Source organism: Oryzias latipes, chromosome 4 (genome assembly GCF_002234675.1).
Source record: "Oryzias latipes chromosome 4, ASM223467v1".
Taxonomy (NCBI): domain Eukaryota; kingdom Metazoa; phylum Chordata; class Actinopteri; order Beloniformes; family Adrianichthyidae; genus Oryzias; species Oryzias latipes.
The window spans coordinates 21,544,428-21,568,159 of record NC_019862.2 but is presented as its reverse complement, the minus strand read 5'-3'; the positions used below and the strand labels follow the sequence as shown (position 1 = coordinate 21,568,159).

Below are 23,732 nucleotides of genomic sequence, written 5' to 3'. Positions count from 1 at the left end.
CCAGAACTGTAGATTCTCTTTCTTGTCTCAAATTTGACTCAGTGTAGTTTCTTGGGATTCAAGCTTTACTCAGATCTGTCTCAATGTCTATTTACATAAATTTTATGTTTAAACTGTTATTTATACACCAGAAAGTATGGCGTGCAATGATTAATCGACTTAATGGATGAATCGATTGAAATTCCTGCGATCCAAACAGATCGATGTGGAAAAACAACAGTGGGCTGAACTTGATGAAAATTAAATGTGAATGAATTTGCCAAAAATTCTTGTTTACTTCTTTGTTTGTACATATATATAATTTACACTTGATTATGTTGCAAGAACAAAGGAATGTGGAAAACTTCACCTGCACTGTTCAGCACCCAGGTATTTATCTCTGAGTCTCTGAGCCAAAATTGGATTGTTCAACCACAAATTATCATATGAATCCATTTGTTGCTAAAACGAATCATTATACCTCTAGCAGAAAGGTAAACCAAATTACTAGAGGTCATTAAAGTTAAATGTTCCTTTTTCAGCAGGTCTGAGTTCTTTCATTGTTGTCATGGCAACTACACTAGGCAGACCCAGATGTTGGAACCCGGAAGGAAGACAGGAGGAAGGTGAAGGTAAGTAATGGAATTTATTTATTTCCAGTGGTAAGTTGTTTAGTTGTGGCAGTTGGGCGGCGTGGAAGGAGAACCGTCGAGGTTTCCGGAGCGTGACTTGCGGTTCGGTGGTGGCACGCGAAGAGAGAGAAGCTTCGGCTGCGGCTCTTGACGTGGCTGGAGGTTCGGCTGTGGCTCGGGCTTGAGGCTTGGCATTTGGATGAAGCTCTGTGGAGAGGTTGGTAGCTTCGGGTGAAGTTCTGCTCGGTTGTAGCTGATTCGGGGCGTCCACTCGTGGGCATGAGAGTCCTGGACACAGGATAGAGACACGTGAGAGAAAGACTAAGATACTTGGCATGAACACTGAGGTAAGACTAGACCATCAGGGTTAACGAACTGGCGATGAGTGATGATCCTGGAGCTCCTTAAGAAGGTCTGGTCGGTTGATGAGTAGAGTGGACGCAGCTGTGATGAATCAGTGGCCAAGCAGAGAGGGGAGGGGGAGAAGCTGACAGAGGCACCATGACAATTGTGAGATTATTTATCTTGCCTGCCATAAAAACAGTAAAACTGTACTAAAACAAAAGATCATTTTCAGATTTGACAGAACTGTACTGCAATATTTGTTACAAAGACAGCTGATTCTTGGCTTCCCCTTCATCCATCCTTTTTGGGGTCACAGGTTGCTGCAACCTATCAGAGCTACAGTTGGATGAAGCACAGTCATTCAATCACACACATTCGCACCTAAGGACAATTTAGAGTAACCAATTGACCTATGAAGCAGGTTTTTGGACTGCGAGAGGAAGCCGGAGTGACCCGAGAAAGCCAAGCATGCACGGGGGGAACATGGAAACTCCACACAGAATGGACTCAGTTAGGATTTGAACCACGGCCTTTTCACTGTGAGGTAAGAATTCTGCTTCCCTTTTCATTTCACAGAAATATTTTAGGCTAATCCATCTACATATTAAGCTTTACTCAAAACTGTTCACTGCAAAGACTGTAAAACCAATCCTTGACTTTGGTGTTTCTGTGCATCAAAAGTAAACTTCATCCACTGCTCTTTGGTATTTTATAAATAAATAATAATACATTTTGGAAAAAGAAAGTCAGCCATGTTTCACAGTTTAAAGCGAATTTTGACACATTTGACACATTTTGAGCTTCTTTGTAATTCAAAAGTAATTACAATTGAATACTTTAAAAGCACACTGAGAAATTCCTTTCAGTGAGTAAGTCAATCCTGTGTTCTGCTGTACAATTTCAGCAGAATCCGTCCATCTGTCTTTCAAACCCGCTGAATCCATTTGTGGGTCACGGGGCTGCTGGAGCCAGCCCAGCTACTGCTGGGCGAAGGCGGGGTATGCCCCAAAGAAGGTGCTGCTCTGTTGCAGCTTCACACTCTCACCCTCCCAGGCACACCTGGGGGCAATTTAGAGACACCAATCAACCAATGAAGAATGTTTTTGGTGTGGAAGGAAGCCGGAGTGCTCAGAGAAAAAATGCACATGATAAACATGCAAACTCCTCCCCAAGCCAGGAATTGAACCAGGACCTTCTTGCTGTAAGGCAAGAGTGATTCTTCCTCTTTCAGTTCACAGAAAATGTAGGTGTTATCAAGATTTCTGTAAACTTTTGTTAAAAACTGTCATCTCCAAATAAGAATTTTGTTAAAACTTCATATTTCTGTACATTAAAAACAAACTGCATCCACTGCTTCCTATTAATATTTCAGAAAAAAGACAGGAGTCGGCTATTCTTCACAGTTAAAATTACACATTTTGAACATCTTTAAAAATGTAGGAAGTTATTATTTAATAATTTTTCAAGACCCACTTCGATGAAAATTGTGTTTCGTGTTTTTAACATGTTGTTGTGGCAATTGTTCTCACGATGGAGTGCATATTTAAAGAAAATTAAGATTAAAATGACATTTCTGAGTATTCCTTTTTTTTTTTCAAATCATGGTTAATCAGAAGCAGACAAAAAGATTCAGTTGGAAGAAATGTGTAGCTGTGATCTTGAAGCTACAACTGGCATCTTTGTTTTCCTCATCAGAGCTGGCATCTTACTCAAAACTGCGTGGCTGGATTGCTCCATTATTGCTCCCCATTTTTGTTTCCCTGGTAATGTTAGGTTGGAGATGTGAAGGGCTGTAAGCTAGTGGGAAAGAGTGTGAACAGATGGATGGTTGGAAGTAGGGGTGGGCTTACTACGCACCAGTTGTCTTGCCCACAATTGCAATTTCCAATGAATTCCTGAAACTTTGTCTTAGTAAACAACACAAGCAGGACAGCTGACGCACTTGGGAATTTCACCGGCTAAAATTGAAATCAGTGAGGGAGTTACCCCGTGATCTGCTGTGCTGCACTAGTATAATAATAAAATATGGTTTTTATGTGCATTGGCGGTAATAAATGAAGACTAAATGAATAATTTGACTTTTCAACCATGTTTTTAAGTGAATATACAATATATATTTAGCTCAAAAGAAAACAGTCATACCACCACTAAGCAGTGGCACAAATCTCCATCAGGAGTAGGCCAGACAAGTGACTATTTTTAGATCACATGAAAGGAACCTTCTTTTGTGAGTTTGCTGGTGAGATCAAACCAAAGGCGTTATGTAAGGTTGTGTCAGCTGCAGTAAAAAAGGTTGACCATTTTTCTTTTTAAAATCTACTGTTCCATGGACGCAAACTTTTTCTGATTTTCTTTTGTGAAATATGGAGATTTTCACAATAAAAGTCCTGATTCAGTGAGGACTTGGGCCAACTCTCTCCAGGGACTGGATGCAGAGGTCCCTCATGTTGGGGCTCTTTGCTTACATTATTCATACGGAGGAGGGTGTGACTTGTTGGCTCCTCTACCCCCCTGTATAAAACGAGAAGTTCGCGCAAAAGAAAACACAGATGGAGAAGGCTAGTCGCCTCGCCGTGTCACAGACAGTTCTCCTAAGCCTGTGTGACAACTCCCACTCTGTCCCTGTGTGACCTGCTTCATCCCCACAATGCCCAGTCTTTGCGTGCTGTGCCTTGCCGCCGCGCTGGCCGCGTTCGCGCGCCTCGCCGCTTCGGTGGGACCGGTGGTCCGGTGTGAGCCGTGCGACGCCAGCGCGCTGCTGCAGTGCAAGCCGCCGCCCAAGGACTGCGCGGAGAGGGTGAGGGAGCCCGGCTGCGGCTGCTGCATGACGTGCGCCCTCGGAGAAGGGCAGGCGTGTGGAGTGTACACGGCGCGCTGCGGCTCCGGCTTGACCTGCCAGCCTCTGTCTGGGGACAGTCGACCCCTGCTCGCTCTGCTGGAAGGACGGGGGGTGTGTACCAGCGCCGCGTCCACAAAACTCAAGAGCCTCCTCGTGCCGGCGCAAAAAGCAGGTAAAATCGACGTTTTTGCCCCTGATTTGCGCGTCGGACATGCGCTCAGGCGCAGCCTCAGAGCGACTCTCTCCTCTTTGAGCAGGTTTTGCTCTGCGCACAGACAGACTGAAGGGGGACAATTTTCTGGAAGCATACGCAGAAACGCTCTGCAAACCTGCGCTGCATGCATGCGCACTGGAAGTAGAGATGTGTTTGTGAACAGTGCGCAACCATGTTAAAAAAAAGGCTTCTGAAAGTTTGAGCTCAGACAACTGCAGGTGGAAAGTTGTCTTTTTATTACTTTAGTTTGCAGAAACACTGTCGTTTTTATTCCATCAGGCGCCAACCTTTGGATAAGTGCGTAAAAGCGCACAAAAAAAGATTGTGAGGTTTTGAATAGATTTATGATAAGAAAAAAAAACGCACAGAAACTCTAAAATTCTGCTGAAAATTAAAGTGATAACGCGCAAGAAAGTCTCAGATATGTGAGGGGGAGAGGGGGTGGACTGTCCTTGACTTCAGACTGGTCATGCGAACAGAGCGCACCGCTCATGTGTGGAGCGCCACCTCCTCCACCAATCACCTGCACTTTTCCTAACTTTTATTGCAGGATGAGTGGCAGGAAGATAATTGCATAAAACCTCATGCCCTGCACCATTGACGTCGTTCCTCGTGTCGGGTTGAAATAAATGTGACTTGGGACGCTGCTGCAAGACCTCTGCATCCACAGATGGGCTGCTTCTGGATGAAAATGATGTTAGACTCCCCTGTTGGTCAGAGCAGTTCATTGCATCCTGGTGGTTCCACTCCTCCCAGACATTAACAAGCTCTCCTTACCACAGTTTGTGCTGTTTACTCCTGAGCTGTTTTTTTTTTTTTACAAACAAATTGTGTAATGTGTTTATGTGGAAGACACTCAAGTAAAACGATTTTGAACACCGCCCATAGAAGTCTTTTAAGACTTCCACTGAGTGGTTTCTTCTGCTTCTCCAGGTTAGGTCTGGCTGCGTCCACGTGGTGGTGTGGTTGGGCGGGTGACAGATACTGTGTTCGTCTGGTCAAGCTAGTTTTTCTGCAGAATGGAGAAAAAAAAGGAAGAAAAAAAAGCACCCTCCTCTTTTGGTCTTGACCACGTGGTTCCCACTCTGCTCTGTCTTTAACGATTTGAAAGGAAACTTTGCCAGCGCCAGAGGCTATTAATATGTCTGCTTCCCAATCTTCCACTTTACCTACCCTAATCTCCCTGCCCAACCCTGCACAAACACAGCCAACTTTTTCTCCTCCTCTTTTCAGATGTCTTGTTTACTTCCAGTCCCTGCTGGTCTATCTCTTGGTGGAAAGTTTGTGGACGTGTAATCGTCATGTTTCTGCTTATTGCTTGGCTTCATCTCTGGCTCCAAAAAAGCCCACAAGGCAATGACCTAACTTTGTTTTGTCTGTTTGAGTCCAGACGTCTCAGCAGAGATGACTGAAAGGCCCAGCAGGCAGAGATCGTTTTATGTTTTTGTAATTTATAAGCCGCGGGATGCTGAGGTTGAGGTTTCAGAAAAAAATTGAGGCTGAGAAAATGATGTTATATGCTATCTTCATTTTAGACCGGAGAATCATCTCATCATCTTGTCAAATATGGATAGAGCTGACAAGTTTATAGGGGTTTTGTAACCCCATAGGGGTGCCAAAGAAATGACTCACAAATTCTTAGCACGAATACTGACTCTGACCTTTATGGGTTTCTTTTGTCGAACGCAGAAAAGCTGGGCAATCAGATGGAGGACGGTGCCAACGTTACCCAGACAGTAACGGTGTTCCCCGGTGCGGCGACAGTGGACTGTGGCGGGAAGATGGTGAACACCAGGCCTCCGCTGCACGACATCCTCATCAAAAAGAATGAGAAGAAGAGGGGACAGAGCCACAAGGTGGAACCGGTGGCAGGAGGAGTCAATACAGACACGCACAACTTCTCCCTGGAGAGCAAACGGGAGAGTGAATATGTAAGTGACGCGCATACGAACGTGTGGTGGATCCAGACAAACGTTGTGCCCCACAAAGGAGTTTCATAAAATGTCTCAAAACATCTGCAGAAGGCATATATTTGCTTCTGTGAATCACAAAACGTCAATTTGACAGGACCCATTCAAAAAGTTTCTACCAACTAAAGTTGGTAGCTCAACGTCTCAAACCTGTCTTAAACTTTCCTTAATTTTGAAATTAAGGATAGTTTTAATTAACTAATTTCCGTGTTTTTCAGAGTATAAGTCACAGATTCTTTGCAGTTTGACTGGGGGTGCGACTCTTGTTATTTTTATAGAAGAGATCATTTATTTAAAAAAAATTAGGATTAGTAAGAATATGTTAAAAAAGGTATCAGAGCATAATAATGATTCATTCAAATAGAATGATTGAGTAATAGCGAATTATTTATTTTAGAAGTCTATGGGATTTTGGCTTGGAACCAGCAGGTACTTCCTGTTTGGAACCCCAGGAGGGAGGGGTCATTCAGTCCAGCTCTCATTATTTCAAGTGGATTTATTGGTGAATGAGCCAATAGGATTGAAAAAGTTCAGGCAGATTTAATAAATGGTCTCATTATGGATGAATGATTTTGGAAACAAGACTAAGTAGATGACTGATTGCAGTATCACTGTTGTCGAGTCCCGTTTGGGATTTTAAAAAAATCTGATTCAATCAGATTAAACACCACTTTTGGTAAAAACCTAAGTTTTCAGCAACAGGTGAACCAAAATTGTTCAACCCTTGAGTAGCCACATCCTGCAGTTCTTCAAACAACCACTAGGAATTACAATACAATAAGATGAGCAAATCAATAGACTATAGTCGCTTGTTTTTGACATTTCTGGCAAATTGACATAACAAATTTCAAAAACTCTGACCTGAACAAATTATCTTGCAACCGACTATTGTGCCATCTGGACAGAATTATTTTTACCCTGGAACGACAAAGAAATGATGAAATAATTTGGAAAGGATTTCCCAACATGGTAGGCTACATTCCTTTCCGTGTTTTCTCTGAACAGTTTTTCCAAGTTCTTGCCCCCCCCTGAAAGCAGCATTAAAATGTGGAGCCAGTGAGCTGAGTTAAAGATCAGACTGGGGTAATTTACCCAACTAGGTGCCCAGGTTGTTGCTTGGTGTTGATCGCAACTTCTTCTTTCACTTTCGGCTTCTCCCATCAGGGGTAGCCACAGCGAAACGACCCTCCCACGAGGATGAGTCGCATGGTAAACTTGGCAATGTTTTTACGCAACAATTCCCCAAAATCCAATAATATCCACTCAACTCATGTCGTGCTTTGTTTTGTTTGACAAACAAAGTGGTGAGAAATGTTTTCAACTTTGACTTAGAACTCTAAGGACACACCGGTCATGTGACACACGTTCAAGAACATGCTAAATGCGCGTTCAGCACATGGTGTTCACACTGGACGAGCATTGAAGGATTCTTCTTCTTCTACTTCTTCTTATTCTTTTTCTGCTGTTTATTAACACATGTCCGCCACCTACAGTTGGAAGAGGCTTGGGGCCACTTGACTTGGGCGTTAAATTGCCACAAGTTGTGTACGCAGAGTCCAAAAATGGTCACAGAATTTTGTGTAGCTATGCCTGAACACAACAATTTTGAACCCGGAACCCTGAATCACGCATTTACGTGCGTTTTCATAGACTAGTCATTGAAGGTGGCTCCTTAAACGTGTGTTGCCAAGGGTGGTGTTAGCGTAGCTTTAGAATCACCAGTTCCCCTTGTTAAACCAAACCAGAAAGGCATAAAAACCTGAAGCATCTTTCTGGTTGCATAGCTGACGTCTGAAGAACACAGCAGGGATTTTTGTGTATTTGTTCCGAAAGCTCCCCAGGACTAGCTTGTGTTTACGATACCAGTGTCTTTGCTATGGTAACTCAAGGGAACAAGCGGTGGTCATGTCTGCACACAAATCCGTGCAGACGGCACAGCTGATGGTGTTGTTTGAACAAAGCTATAGCGGTTCATTCTACCTTGGCCGTACGCTGCCGGCAGAAATGCATACAGCTGTCAGCCAGTGAGTAGGTGGTACTGATGCGAAGCACGTGCGGCAGAAACGCAGAGTCCAAACACGACAAAACATTGCCATGCTCTGCAATTTGTGGCGCAGAGCTCCACAGGATTTCTTTTTTTTAACCATTGTTTAGACACGATTATGTTTGATTACAAGTACTTTGTGTCAGAGGGTACCACTTCTGTACACGGCTTACATCTCATTTGAGGGATAAAGCTCTTCAATCTGGACCCACCAGCAGGATTTCCAGCCTGATTTTTGAAGGCGTTAGTCCCTCATCTGTCAGGTTTTTCCCTATTTGCTAAAAATAAAAGATCAAGCGTTTGATAACTTTCCAGAATCAATCGTTACATTACTAATTTGTGCTATACATGTTCTGACAACCTTTGTTGTGGTTTGTGTTGCGCCTCCAGGGGCCGTGTCGTCGGGAGATGGAAAGCATCATGAGCAACCTGAAAATCACCAACATCCTCAACCCGAGAGGCGTCCGCATACCCAACTGTGACAAAAAGGGCTTCTACAAGAAAAGACAGGTGAAAGGCTGACACACACACACACCTGTAGACGTGGAAACAGACCCACCGCATGTCAGAACACTTCTAAAGAATCCTCAAAGACTCATCCTAACCACCCACACATCCCAACCCCTGCTGTCCCCCCTCAGTTTTTGCATATCCCAGGTTTCCCTGACAGCCACATCAACAGTATGTTATCAGAATGGCTAATAACTATGTATTACTGGGGTAAATGCGCTGCAGCCGTCTGACTCATGCCTCGCAGGAAGTGAAGTCGGTCAGGTGTGTTTGTGGTGTGGGAGAGCGTGGGGGGTAGGGAGGTAAGAATGTGGTCTGGGCGTGTGTGTGTGCTTGTGTGTGTGGTACAGTAGATGTAGCAGCAAGGATGGCGCTTGTTTGATGGCGGTAGTTTTGGGTGGGGGTGGGGGGGGTCGAATGGGTGTGGGGTGCTTTCGGTGAGGTAAGGAAAATAAACAGGCCGTCGCTGGTTTAGATTTTCTCGTCCGTGGTTCAGAGGATTTGGGGCCACCCAAAGCCTTTAAAAGACGGGGGGGGGGGACACAGGGAGGCAGCGAACACTTCTGGAAGGGAAGCTGGTTGGACGGAGGCAGGTGGGGCTTCGCTGAGACACGCGGGGTATCAAATGAACGCCACCATCCGGTCTGAAGGAGCTGAGAGTCTCATCAGAAGGATTCCACGGAGCTGAAGCCTATTCTCAGAAACATATGAGTCACTAAAAACCCCCCACCGAAGGGCCATTAGTCAACTAAAGCCGTTGATTTACACAAGATCATCATCTCCCTTACTCCTTTCCCAGCAGCCCTTCAACCGTGGCTTTACTGTGACTGTTAATAAAGCCAAACGCTTGCTGTTTCTTTCTGGGATGTACTCCACAAACGTTGTCCTTGAAAGTGTCAGTTCTGTTTTTTCTTTTCTTTTTTTTTGGGGGGGGGGTATAAATGTATAAATGAATTATGAATTATGCCCAAACAGGTGAAAGGTTGTTGCTGTTATCTGAGGCATAGAGCAAATCTGATTGAAAACGTATTCTCTTTTGACATCTTTCTAGGGAAATGAAAGCCAACTGCTGAGTTTGTTGAAAGTGAAAGTCCCAACTATAGTGCAGACACTGAGCAGAATCAACACTTAGGAATGAAAGAGCTGTGGGAAGCAGCTCAAATTCAACTAAAAGTGTTTGAATAAAAGCCCATTCGACCAGAAAGAAAACCCATTGTAATAATGACGGATACCACTTTTAAAGCTGTGTTCAGACTGCCTTCGGTATCACGCGTTGTGACAGCCATTTCCAATGAAAAGTCTAAGTAAATGCATTTTTCGGGCTTCAACGTTCAATACTCTTGTGTTCAGGGTTAACTACGTACGTTTCTACTAACGTTTACATGCTTTACATACAAAACGTGCCGCCGCTGAACGCACGTTGAAAATTAAACCAGGTCAAATTTGGACCAATCAGAGACTCTGATTAGTTTGTGATGCATGGATGGCATCCTTTTTCATTTATGGAAGTGCCAACCGTTTGAAAATTGACCACAAAGGAGAAATTAAATTGTGTCTGGCCAGAGTTATGTGACACCAAATCTCTTACAGCTGTTTGTGGCAGACATGCGCTTGTAAACAGTAGAAAAAGAAGAAGCCCCTCCCTGCTTGTCCAGTGTGAAATCCATTGGCAAAACAGTCGTTCAAGAACGTCACATGCCCAGTGTGATTGCAGCAATATAGGTCCATGACAGCTTTAATATAAATTAGAATTAATCAATTAACTTCCTGATTGAGGCACATTCAAAATCAAAAGTGGCTTTAGCCTAGTTGGTAAACCAAGGACTCACTAAGGAGGTTGCTGTACACTTCTCACCTTTAAAGTAAAATTATCCAACTTTAAAACAGAAATGGGCACAATTACAGACTGTTTTTATTTTTTTAAATCTCTCTTTCAAGACCTATTGTTCATTGCAATCAATATTACATCTTTTTGCTGATGATTATTCAATTTGGACATCAAATTAGAACAAAAACAAGTGTTTTTTTATTGATTTAGGCCTATTTCATCCCTAACATTGGAATGACCTTACTGGTCATGATACAGCAACTGTCATGCCTGTTTGTTCTGCTTACTGAGCAAATGTGACTTTTACTTGTTTTATAACAAACTTCCTCAGTTTATATATTTTATTTCTGAAAAATCCTAATTTTTGGCACAAATAATCTTTGCAAAAGCCTCCAGAAAATGTGTAGGCCATTTTTTGGACTAGATTCTTGCTTTCTTTTTTTCTTTTAACCCTTGTGCTATCCTTGGCACTTTAACATTGGGAGTTGGGTCATCTAGACCCACTAGACAGTGCTCTGAACCTTTTTTTTTCAATGATTTGTGATCTTCACTGGTGTCCATGGATTACATGAAATCTTTCCACCTTTATCCACCTTTGTCATGGTAGGGAGAACACGTCAAAGTAAGGGTGGGGTCATCTAAGATAGAACAAGGGTGTATAATGGGATCAAAAAGGTTTACATTCTGTTCAATAGACCTCTAAGTTGGTTCAATGTCACATCTTTGTAAAGCTGCGTTCAAAACTGAATGTGATTTGCACCGTAGAAGGTCCAGTTTCAATGTAAGTAATGTACCGATGCGATCAGAGTTCTTGCAGGGGGATTTGAGCGTGGGGTGTGGCACATCAGTCCAGCAACAGTGCCATTTGAGGGTTGTGGCGCGATTTGGGCATAGCAGCAAAAATTGTATTTGAATGTATTTTTTTTATTAAACCATCAACGTTTTCATCTTCAGAACTCAGTGGATTTATAAATGGTTGTCACAAAAAAAGTAGTGAGCATTGTGTCTGAATTGCTTTTAAAATCCAGGGCACTACATAGTCCGCACTCTATTGTTTTTCAGTAGTTAGGGCTTAGGGTGGGTATTTGGACACAGCCATGGATGAAGCTTTGGGCAAGTGACTTTATATTTTTCTTATTTGCATCACTACAATAGTACAAAGCTCCTCTAAATTTTATTCTTAATTTTATTTTTTCCCTTCCCGGACTAATGTGGGGCAGCAAGTCGTCAAACAGACAAATGCTAAAAAAACCAGAATAAATCAAACAGCATTGGATGGCAAGCAAATGCTACCCGCCTCCACCCTCATGGCCCCCTTTCTATTGGCTGAGCGGCTGCTAAGTGACCCCCACCCTTCCCCTCTGCCCCCACCTCTCTGGTTACAGCTGCACGTGACTAATTCATGAATAAGACAATTTTGTTAAAATGGCTGCTTTTCTGTTGGTTTTATCTCCATAGCAATCATTTTATTTTTAAAATAGACGGATAGGTCTATGTTAGTTTTAGAAGAATCGGAAAAGTACATTTTGGATCTCCTTGGCAACGGACGTTTTTTGTGAACCACACCCCCATTCCCAATATGTTCATATCGTATGTATGTCATATTATTTTGTTACGCTTGAGCCAGGGATTACATTTTTACAATATTCCAGTAAAAAGTGTGGAAGCAACAAGAGAACAAGAGAATTTTTTGGGGGGGGAATTAAAAATGACTGCCTTTTCCCGAGGTCACAGGTCAACAAAACTTTGGTAGTGGTTGTAGACTTAATCTTGTGGCGTGTGACATTTCATCTGAATATTTTCATGCAAAGACACAGTAACCAAGAAGACTTGCAAAAACTGAATGGTCCCTGCAGTACAGGACTGCTGCGGGACATCATTAGCAAAAAAACTGTGAATAGCAGTTAGCGGCTCGGATTAGGATTAGCCAGGTAAACCTTAACTTTACAATTTAACTTAAGATAATTAAGAAGTTTGAACCACCTCTAAAGTAAGGGAGGATATATTTGTTTCAAATGAAGGTTACTCTATGAAAGGAGGAGCTTGACAACCATCTCCCGACTGAACATCTCCTTGTCACTCAAACCAGACCAAAAGTCTTGAATTTCCAAGACTATCTTTTTTTTTTTCTGCATCCAAAAGAAAAAAAAAAAGTTTGTCGAGCATGTTTGGCCGTCTATGTGCGGGTAACACGAGTGGCTTGTAAGAGAATTCGAGCAGTGTAGCCTGACCTCAGCTACAGTCCAGAGAGAAACTATTTTTAGTAGCAGTTATATGAATTGGTTTCCTAGTTCACGCTTTGGATTCCCAGCTCTGACCCAGTCATTAGACTCCTCAAAGGCTCCCTTTTTGCTCGTTTCTTATTCCTCATTTAACACCCATTATTACCCTTATTGTGCCCTGCCTCCTGTCATTCCTTTTGTTCCACTTGCCTGCTCCAACATTCCGCCCATCCTGCTGTTCCACCCACCTGGCTGCTTCTCCCTCCTTGTTTGGCCAGGAATCGCCCAGAAGAAAGTTGTGAATGGTAGGATGATGTCCGCATATGTGTACTCTTGTGTTAAGAGGAAGAGGAGGAGGAGGCTGTGGGTTGAGGATGAGCGCCAGGTGTCTACGCCTGCCTCTTCCTTTGCTGGGTGCCGACGGTACCAGGCCCATAAGGACTGACTTATTGAGCGTGCTTCAGAAACCTCTGTGGAAACGTACATGCTGACCACAATGACTTTATAATAACGGCCCAACCTTTGGAGAACCAGACAGCTATTTTTTACTCTGTCTCTCTGCCTAGATTGTCTCCCTCCTTGAAGTTTTGAACCAGCTCCCTTTTCTCCTCAATGAGGGAAAGCACTTTGTTTTTTCAAAGGCTTTTACATAATATGGAGATCCTGGTACTATTTTTGTGTTGATTACAATTACTAAAGATGTTTTTTCCCTTTTTAACTGAAAAATGTTTGATTTTTAGTTCCTTAAGATGGGAAAAAAGGTAAAATTTTAAGCATATTTGACACTCCAGCAGAGGACAATTTCCCCGCAGATGATTGGACTATGTGAGTTTTTGTGGGGCGAGGTGTGTGTTCAAACAGAACACAGATGGGATTTTTTTATAACTGCAAGCGTCTGATTCTGTCGCTGGCGGAATCACTTTTAGCAGCAGCTCCAGAGGCTATATGTCTTCTGCGTTGGTCCGTGGTATTGCTTCACCTCATTTGAGCGTGTTGGAGGAGCAGTGCCTCCAACGGCGTGATTTGTTTCTCTTGTTTTGTGCTCGTAGCCTAATAAAAAATATGAGTAAGCTGTAATATGAGTACGACCAATCTGTACAGTGTCTGACACTTATTTGGGGTGTGGAAGGACTGAAGCTGAAAGACAGGATGACGGGAGGTTAAAGATCGAGTAAAACTTGGAATACTTGGAATGCCGGTCTTCCACATCTAAAGGAGCCATTTGAGTTGGTGTCTGGCAAAAATGCCAGCCTGGTCCCCCTTAGTGAGGTGTTATAGTGCCTGTCCAACCAGGAAGAGGCCCTGCGGTACGCCACGACACAACACACTGAAGAGATTTGATTTCTTAACTGACTGGGAGAGACTCCAGAGATGGGTGGAGATGGCTGGATGGACGAATGGTTGTATGAACGGATAAATATGGTTGGTTGGCTGAATGGATAGATGGGCAAATGGTTGTATAGTTGTATAGATAGACAGATGGATAGACGGATGGATGTATAAGTACACAACGAGACTTTGACAAGCATTGTGTAATATGCGTTTAGTCCATGCTGTTCACACTGGACAAGCAGGGAGGGACTTCTTCTTTTTCTTTTTCTACTGTTTACTTGCACATGTCTGCCACCGACAGTGGAAGAGGCTTGGTGCGAAATGTCAAAGTCTTGCGATTTGGGCACGGTTCGATTCATTGTTAGCGTCCTGGCAATGGCGAATGTGGATTATCATCGTGCCAGTGGAGTGGCCTATATTTGAAAAACAAACAGACATTGTCAGGTTCGTCACCATTTCTGAGTTCAACAGATAAACCAAATCAGAGACCCTGATTGGTCAAAGTCTGACCTGGTTTAACTAGCAACGCCTGTTCAATGGCCATGGCTTTTGTACATAGAGCCTGAAATTTGCAGTAAAAACTTGCGTAGCTACGCAGGAAAGGTTTTGAACATGGAAGGCCAAATCATGCATACATGTACGTTTATATAGACTTTTCATTGGAAGTGGTCGCTTCAACACGCGTTACCAAGTGCGCCGTGAACATAGCTTTGTGGCAAGTTGATTCAATCTTCCTCAGTTACATCCCACTTTTCTTTTGTTTTAAGCTTATTCTTTATTCCTTCCTGCTTTTCCGTCTCAATTGACCTCTTTTGCAGTTTTTGCCGTCTCGCCGTCGGTGTATTTAATGAATTTGTAATTTCTCTGTTTTTCTCATTCCTTTCAGCCTTTTTTTTTAAACACCACTATTAAAATAAGTTCCACCTCTAAAAATACATCCTTTCCTCCCTTTGTTCTACAACCATAGATCTGTTTAATAGTTTATTTTTCCCTCAAGTCCAGCCTTAATCATTCTGTCTCATCTGGTTAAGTTTAGCTTTGTAATTTCTAACCTACAGCCCACTATTTAAGCTCCCATTTTTTAGGTTCTTTCATCTAGAAGAATTTTTATTTCCGTTTTTTAATGCTGGAGTTTGATTCAACTTCATTCTTTTTTTGAATTTTTTTTAATAAAAAGCAATATCCTTCAGCTATAAGCAATGCATTGGCAAACACACACAGATGCACCCTTCTTTTATAGAAATACACGCGCCTCTATACATACGCACAAACACATGCCACGTTTTATAAGCTTGTGTTTATCCTGTGGTCAAACCAGGCTCTTTTTAATGTCCGTGAAGCCCAACGGCGCTGCTATTAGCTATAAAGGCCGGCGTCACAAGAGCACGCATTCATACGCACAACACATGCATACACCCCCTTATAAAGGCCGCATTATAAATGTGCAGCATGTATAAAGTGCGTTTTTTTTTTTTTCTTTAGTGACAGCTCCAATGCTGGGTCTGTGAGTCACTGAACGCTGGACGCAAGGTCTTAGCCGACCCACAGCTCAGAGTCTTTGGTGGCACGTGCCAAAAGCAGTAAGCTCATTAAAAGACATTCTTCACAATTCTGTTTGTGACTTTTTATCACCTGAAGAGGAAACGAACACGTAAAAAAAACTGTGACTGTGTAAAGGTACATGTTTCGTTAAGGATGATTTCTTTTTTTTTTGCATTGTTTAATTGGCTGGAAAAGATAAACACAAGTTCTAATAATTATTCTGGTTATTTAAATTCAAACAATTAGTTGGTTTTCTGGTTCGCGGATATAAACCTTATTTTGAAGGGAATATTTCTGATTTTAATCAGGGCTGCTTTGTAATTAGGTGTAGCCAACGCATTACCCTGTTTGACCAATAGGTGGTATCCATTCACTTCTAAGCAGGGGCGTAGCTGTACCATTTTATATAGGAGAGGGGGGTAGAAGACCTAAGAGGGGTGGCAAATGAGAGCAGCAGAGTGGAAGGCCAGTAAAAATAAAAGGATCAAAAATACATATTTTATATAGTTTTGTCATTATTGCTATTAATATCAAAAGGCTGATGTTATTCGTATGTATTTACAACCAAGCACAAAAACTGGTGGAAAATCATGTTGGCCAAGGCTAAATGTGGTTGGTTGCACGAATCAACCCAACCCTAACCGTAACCCTAGCCGTGACCCTTCCTTCAAGCCCGTGCTGCCAAGAAAAAAGATTAGCACTGGCCGCAAATATTTCGAAAGTTTCGTTCATTTTAGCTGAGGTGCTAATATTAATGCTTAAAGTAGCTCGTGTTGATGATTTTTTTAAATCTTTGTCAAGAATTATGCCAACATATTTGAACACCCCCTCCCCCCCAGCCCCACCCCTACTTTTAAGAAATACAACAGCTGAAAAGTCTATACTTCTGGCCTTTTTAAATTTAACTATTTAATGTCAAAAATAAGATTTGATCACAAGGCACGATCCAGTGACCTTCTAAGGTTGCCTTAAATGGGTTTGATGATGTCCTATTCAGTCAATATGGTGACTAGAATCAAGCTAAACAACAAGCTAATCTGACGTCAGTATACCAAGCAACCTTTGCTCATTTCCCATAGGTAGAGTTTATGGTGTGAACTTGTGTTCAGTATTACCGTTCAGCATTCCATCTGGTTTGTAACCAAAGTTGTATTTTTGCCACTTGTACAAATAATTCTGTTTGTGTTAATGCAATCCACATAATTCCAACATTTTCTAAAAGCTGAGAAAAGCAGCTTTGTGTTGGTATGTAACACTTCCGTGTTAAATTCTTTATAGTGTTGCAACGTAAATCCGTTGAGATTGCGATAATTGAGTAAACAGTCGAAGAGTTACGCTGATTCATTTCCTGTACAAACCACAATTATTAATCAAATTTCAAAGTTTTGGCCATTCACTCGCCTGACCAAATCCAAGTTCAACCTGGTTTAACTTGCGATGCACGTTCAATGTTCACACATTTTATACGTAAAGCCCGAAAATGGTCGTAAAAAATTGCATAGCTACACATGAGTGCCAGCGTTTTGAACGCGATAGCCCAAAACTTTTGTTTTCACGCATTTACATAGACTTTTTATTAAGCACAATGCTAATCACAGTGTGAATGTAACTTTAGAATTTCAATTTTGTCTAGGCTTAAATTCTTGCATTGATATTAGGGTGTGTTGATTGACAGGTGGGTAATGTATGGATAGACTCAAGATAAGCAGCGTTTTCTTTTTTTTTCTAAATAAATCCACACTCCAACCTTTTATCCTTTGCACGTTGGAACTTTAAGTTGGTACTTCAGGACAATAGAAATACGATGTATCTTCAGGGTTCCAGATGCTGTAGCTTATTGTGTTCAATGTGGTAATTACAAGAGATGGAATAGACTAAATTACACCTTCTTCAATGGAAAAAGAAGCTCATAAAAGTGATAGCTCTGCCTAATGTGTGTGTTAGTGAGTGCATCTAAGCAGTAAAGGAAGGATTGCTCGAGATGACTGCTAATTGTTCACACATGAAAGAGAGACTGAGTGGAAATTCAAAGGTAGCCAAGCAACAGGGGAATGCACACGTGCGCATTTTGCTCTTCCTTCCCTCTCCTCTCCGCTTCTTCGTTGGCTGTGAAACCCTGAAACTCGCAAAGCAGACACAGAACTCTATCACCGCGAACTGAGGAACACAATGTGAAGGCTCCGCAGTCTCGTCTGCTGGGTCAGGGCTAAAATAGAAGCAGTCTGTAGAGTCAGACCGTGACGTGGTGGGAGAAGAAGAAGAAAAAAGGAGAGTGAAACAGATGAGAAGGAGGAGGAGACGGGAAAAAGAATCTCTGGCTGATGTTAGTGTGAGAACTGAATGCGTGGGGCTGTTTTCTGCCCCCAGACTCCTTCAGCAGTGTTTTTTTTAAGAGACCTCTGTCTCTATAAAGCTCCCTTTGATGGTGCAGTCAGGCCGCACGTGAATGTGCCGGAAACAGACACCTGGTCAAAGTCTAAAGCCTGTCTGTCTACTCACCCCTGAATATTAGTGGGGAGGGGGAGCTTCGTGGCAGTTCTAAATTCCTGAGAGTTTTGTCTGCAAGGCAGCTCCTGCTTGTAATGCTTTATGGATGTGGACAAAAACAGGTGACACATTAGTTAAAAAAAAAAAAAAAGCAGTGGTAGTAGGATTACTGAATTTTTCAGAGTATAAGTCACGTTTTCTTTGCATACTTTGTCTGGGGGTGTGACTTACTTACTTACTTAGTATTTCCTACTGGCAACAACGCAGAAGAAGAAGCACCTCAGTCTTAAACCGGGTTTAGCAGATTGTTCCAAAGTGACACAGACGATGAAGAATTCAACGGATTAAGTTACTTAGAAGTGATAAAGACTTGAGTTGACTTGTTAGCGTGTTCTTTATGCTATGGTTATCAGAATATTTGTTCACAGTTTCAAAGGGTTAATCATAATTAGAAAAATAAGATGTCTGACAACAAGGGCAGCACATGTGACCTCCATGATTGCTTTTCAAAAGTTTCACACAGGTGTTGCTGTCTTATGTTGCCCTTATCCGACACTCTAGTCCATAGTAAGCTCCACATACTGACTCCTTACCAAGCCTGCACAAATGCACATCCACCGTGTGTGCGTGGGATATGTAAGACCCACACAAACTATACTCTGACTTTCTAACAATCAGGCTGCAAGCAATGACTACACATTTATTACTTTAACAAAACTAACAGCCTCCTTGTGCGGTCAGTGGAATTTGGGGGAGCTGGAAAAAATGAAAATGTGTCTGCATCTCACCCTTACTTTACCCTTGTGTGTTGTATAAGTGTTATCCATGACCTGTTACTCTAAGCATGCCGGTAGCATTAAATGTGAATGATCATTTTTTACCCTACGGGCTTACCGACAGTCTACGACCGCTGCAATTTTGCATGCTCTGTGCAGGTTTGCCCATTTTCCACTCACAGTCAGCTCGGATCCACCGGTTTGGGCAGTTGTGACTAAGTTTTAAGTTGCTGCTGGTTACCAAGATCAGATCCGCTGAGTGAATTTAGCATAGTGGAAGGGAAGCTGAAAAACAAGGAGCATGGTGGATCTTGAGGACAGGAATTGATGAGCCCTAATAAAACTAGCCAGATACACAACGGCGTTCATCATGGCGTTCATCAATGTCAGGCAAGTCCTTAAAAGCTCTGACTGATCATTCGGGTTACTTAAATGTGTGAGATGCTCCTGTGCTTTATTCTTCCACAAGTGTTTAGGTTAGGCTCAAAGTGTTTGTTGCGATTGGTTCTTGGTGACGACAGAAACTTCCCATCATTCGTTCCATCAGTATTTAGTTAATGCTGAAGTGAAAAAAAAAAGGTAGACTACCTCTCCTAATAGGAAAAAGACCGATTGGAACATTAAGTTGTAAATCTGAGTTTGCTTAATAAAAACTGTTCACAAGTCCCAAGCCGCAAGTCAAATTTTAAGGCAAACTTAAGTGTGACTAAAGTGAAAAAACAGTTTTCCACGATTAAAACTCCCATTTGCTTTGGGACTTTGAGTGCCAAAACACTGATGTCATCCCTGAAAACTTCTTGTCACTCTAGTTTTTGGTTGTCACAAAAATTCTTGGGGCTCAGATTGCCGCACTGGCATTCCACTCCTCGCCCTTTAAGGAGCCAACGCTCTGACACGAATCTTTATTTTGGCAATCCCACTGTGAAAGTCTCAGAAGTACTGCGCTGTTTAAAAGTTTTTATTTATTTATTTTTTAAAAGGTAGATTTAAATCTGTTGTAGACCATGATTAATTAGTGGTCGCACAAAGCGATTAGTCTCCATCCTGGTTGGTATGTTGTCCACCTAAAATTGACTGGACCGATTGTACCATTTCATGGAGCGCATGAAGTTGTCACTTTACAAATCCTGACCCCCTCCACACTCCCCCCTCTGGGACATCGGATATTCCTGCATACATGTGTGCAGGCAGGTGGGAGGTATGTATGCGGACAGTGCACACAGCTCTTGTTTGTGCGCCTTGGGTTCGTTGGTGTGTGTTTATGCGTACGCTCCTGCACGAGTGGGCCATAATCAGCTCCAGATGATTTTGAGTGTCTGCCAGCTTCCCAGAATAGCAGTGCTGATTTCCCTGCAGCCCTCCAACCGGCCTTGGCAAATATTTTAGCAACACCATGTTTGCCTTCACACTCCTTCATTCTCACCAGGAGTGTTTCTCGTTACCTGCGTAAAAAAAAGAAAAAATGATTTTTTTTTTATCATTCTCTCCCAGAAGACCACGGCACATAAATCTGACAAACTCATAGTGGTTGTGCTTATCTGGATATACGAAATCCCATCTTTCACCAGCTGCATTGTGTTGTTTATCTCTGATAGAATATTAGAACTTGAGAGACAGCTCTAAGCAGCTAGGCATTCCTCTCCTTGATTGATGGTGCGGTGTACCCTTTGGCGTTCCCCTGAGGCATGTCCTGGGCCCCTCTAACAATCTTAAAATCAATAAGTCCACAGAAATATGAGTGTTTTTATAAAGTGCACATGTATTTTTAAGGGGGATACTAAAGGAGCTGCGTTGGGATGAAAAATTCTCCTTGTTGACAAATGGCTAAAGCCGGATTTGTCGTGACTTTCTTTGTGTGTGTTTTTTGCAGTGTCGTCCATCCAAAGGCAGGAGACGGGGCCACTGCTGGTGTGTGGACAAATACGGGCAGCCTTTACCTGGTTATGAGGGCAGTAAGCAGGGTGCTACGCAGTGCTACAACCTGGAGAGCCAATGAGAGGACGGAGGGACGACTCACAGATGGAGAGAGGAAAAAGCATGGGGATGGGAGGATGGGGAAGAGAAGGAAGAGATAAAGAAAAAAAGCTCACTTTGCTCTTTTTGCTGATTTTTGTTTTTTATGTAGACATTTCATGGAGCTCTGGACCTTCTGAATTCAGGTCCCATTTCTGCCGGAGAGGTAGGGAGGTGAGGGCGAATGGGTGTGGCACCACCTCCTGTCTCTTTATCCTTTCTTTAAAAAAAGATTAAGCTGAAAGCTGAGAGTATGGGAGGAAAGAGAGAATCCTTCATCTGCACTATTTTTTAAGAGGGAGAGGAAGGAGGGATTTTTCCACTCACCTTAAAGAGGACTTGTTTTTGACTGTGATCTCCCCACCACCACCAAAAAAACCCCATCTTTCTATTGTTTGTGTGTGTGTGTGTCTTGTAATCCACAAGCGCCTGCATAACCTGCGTTTTTACAGCTGCCTGCCAATGCAAGATAGTGTGTGAGTGCGTGCTCTCCTAAAAACTGTTTATTTGTGTAAATACCTTAAGTCGCTAAGCTCAGTTTTGGAAATGCTCATCTCCGGTCCCCGCTCCATTAAATAATGCAGAAAGACGTAAACACTCTGGCTCAGGGTCCATTTACAAATAAAAGAAGATGAGAGCATGGTTGGCCTTTCCTCAAAGCCTCATGCAGTTACAAAGCCTTAAAGCTGACCGTTTCCTGGCTTCCCTTTCCCTTCAGCCTCTTCTGTCTTCACTTCAAACTAGCTAGCACTTTATCGAGGATAGCAGGTGCAGATTTGACAGATCACAGTAACTTCAAAGGAAACTTAACAAATGATTTTAGTCAACAATGCCCTATTGTCACCTTTAAAAGTATTTACTAAAGAAAATTTAAAAGAAAATTTATAAATGCAGAATTGAAACAGAAACCACCAACATCTGAGGCACAATTGGAAAAAATGTAGCAAAACAATGCTACAAGCTAGCTAATAGCAGTTAAATTTAAATATGTGGCAATTAATTTCTTTCCAATTTAACTTCTTCTTATCTCTTCTATTATTATTTTCAACCAATGACAAAAGTTAAAACTAAAATAAATAAATAAATACAAATAACAGCAAGAGTCCGAAAATAAATAATTTGAGCTGCATCTACTCCGCTTTAGGGTAAAGAAAAAGATCTTTATGGATATTTAATTTTTTTTTGGCTCTGAATTTCAGAATTCGTTCCCTCCCAGTTTTTGACTTTAGCTTATTTCCACATCTGTGCCTTTTCTGCTTAAAAACAAAAAATATTAAGAAGAGGGAAGTTGGTAGCAAATGAGCCTTTTCCCTCTTGAATTCAGAAATTACTTTAATGTTGTTTTACCCGGAACATGTCCCTTCAAATCCATTTAGAAAAAACAGAAGTACCAGAAACACAAAACCTTTTTTTGTTCATAAAGTAGGTCTTTGGCTGCCATAGGATGCTGGTTGAAAACACATTTTGTTTGGAGTTTAACCCCTTAGCACCATTGCTTTAGCTCCAGTGACTGTCTTTGAATAACAGCAACTATTTAACTGTTTATGCAGTTAACGTAATTCCAACTACGTTTCTCTGAAGCTAAGAAATTGATTAACAACACTTCACGAGTGTTTATGCAATTGACAAAAATCAACTAATTTTGACACAGAATAACTTTACGCCAGGGCAAAGCTGTTATTCTTAGTTTCCAAATCCGTTGGGATTACGTTAATCAAGTAAATGGTCGAAGAGTTCAGTTAGAAGAATTTTTGTTAATTCCAGTCACCGTCAACGGTTCCCTTATCAAAGGATCAAAAGGTGAATATGGGGACTTAAACAAACTTAACAGCTCAATTCGTATCAAATTTCCAACCCTTGTTTAACCAAGCACACATGTAAAAATTAATCATGCCAGACTGTAACTACGTGTTTAGCAAGAATCTTTTATTTTAGCTGAACAAAAAAATGCTAGCGGTATTTGAATATTTTAATCGAAAACTTGTAAAACTAGGCTTGTAGCATAGTAACACTTTTTAAGATTGTTATAAATTTGCAGTTTGTTTCAATGGATGACTTTAAATATAAAAATTCCCCGCGGTAAAGCTACGAAATGGTTTTTGGTTGTTTTCATGCTAACTGGTGTTTTTTAAATTTTCACAATGCAATTTTAAAGGGCCTATATCATGCTATTCTTAAGCCTTTCAGAGTAAACTAAATCCATATACAGTATATGACAATATACCACTTTTGGCACATTAAAACAATTTTTTAAAAATGAAATATTAGTAATTTTTTTGTTTTCTTACCTGGAGGTAAGATGACTCAATTTCTGGGGGCACCGAATTTCGCTCCTTGTGGGTGCCGCCCATTTCATGACGTTAACCTAGAGTTGGCCTTCGGCAGCGTGTCTGCGTCTCGCCCACAAAAACAAACAACATCCAAACTTTTGCAAAGATGGATGTGCATATGTGCATAGAAAAGGAAAGTGTTTTGCCGATCACCACTAGCTCTGTGGCGAAAGTGTGTGCATGTGTTAGCCTGGGGGTTGTGCTTGCAGCACAGACTCTTCCTGGAATGGACAGTTCCTCACTTATCTACATCACAATGTGAGAACCTGAGATCGCAATTTTTTTAGAGGATACTCTGCGTGAATGGATGAAAATACCACTTTGGGGTTGTTGTTCTTGAAGAATTAACATTATTATAGACTTAAAAACTCAAACTGATTTAGCATGATATAGACCCTTTAAATCTTGTTTATTGAATGAATTGCTCGTTTATTCAGTTGCTTCAAAACATGAAAACCACAACCAAGCTAATATTGAGCTAATGTCTTTAAACTAAGGTCAGACTGAATCAGCTAAAGCTAACTGTTTTTGTTTGTTAAAGTTTAGCCTAAAAACTTGCCTGACATCAGATAGTGTACTGTTTTTTTATAAACATGTGCAAAAGATTTTATAATATGAATTGGGCGTTCACAGGTGGATCATTTTGTCGTAATGTCTTATAATTTTTTT

General features: G+C 41.8%; 1 protein-coding gene and 1 long non-coding RNA gene across 2 annotated transcripts; one reads left to right on the top strand and one right to left on the bottom strand.

Moving 5' to 3' along the window:
• Window positions 1–452: 452 nt before the first annotated feature.
• Window positions 453–5,773, bottom strand: LOC105353971. Its single transcript, XR_002290002.1, has 3 exons — window positions 5,671–5,773; window positions 988–1,098; window positions 453–899 (listed from the first exon to the last, which is right to left on the bottom strand). It is a non-coding gene; the product is annotated as an uncharacterized LOC105353971 (long non-coding RNA).
• On the top strand, window positions 3,422–21,788 carry LOC101162674 (insulin-like growth factor-binding protein 3). The gene is made up of 4 exons (XM_023954396.1): window positions 3,422–3,967; window positions 5,699–5,940; window positions 8,414–8,533; window positions 20,591–21,788. The coding sequence occupies exons 1-4, from the start codon at window positions 3,604–3,606 to the stop codon at window positions 20,714–20,716; spliced, it is 852 nt and encodes a 283-aa protein (XP_023810164.1). The 5' UTR covers window positions 3,422–3,603; the 3' UTR covers window positions 20,717–21,788.
• The last annotated feature ends 1,944 nt before the right edge of the window (window positions 21,789–23,732 follow it).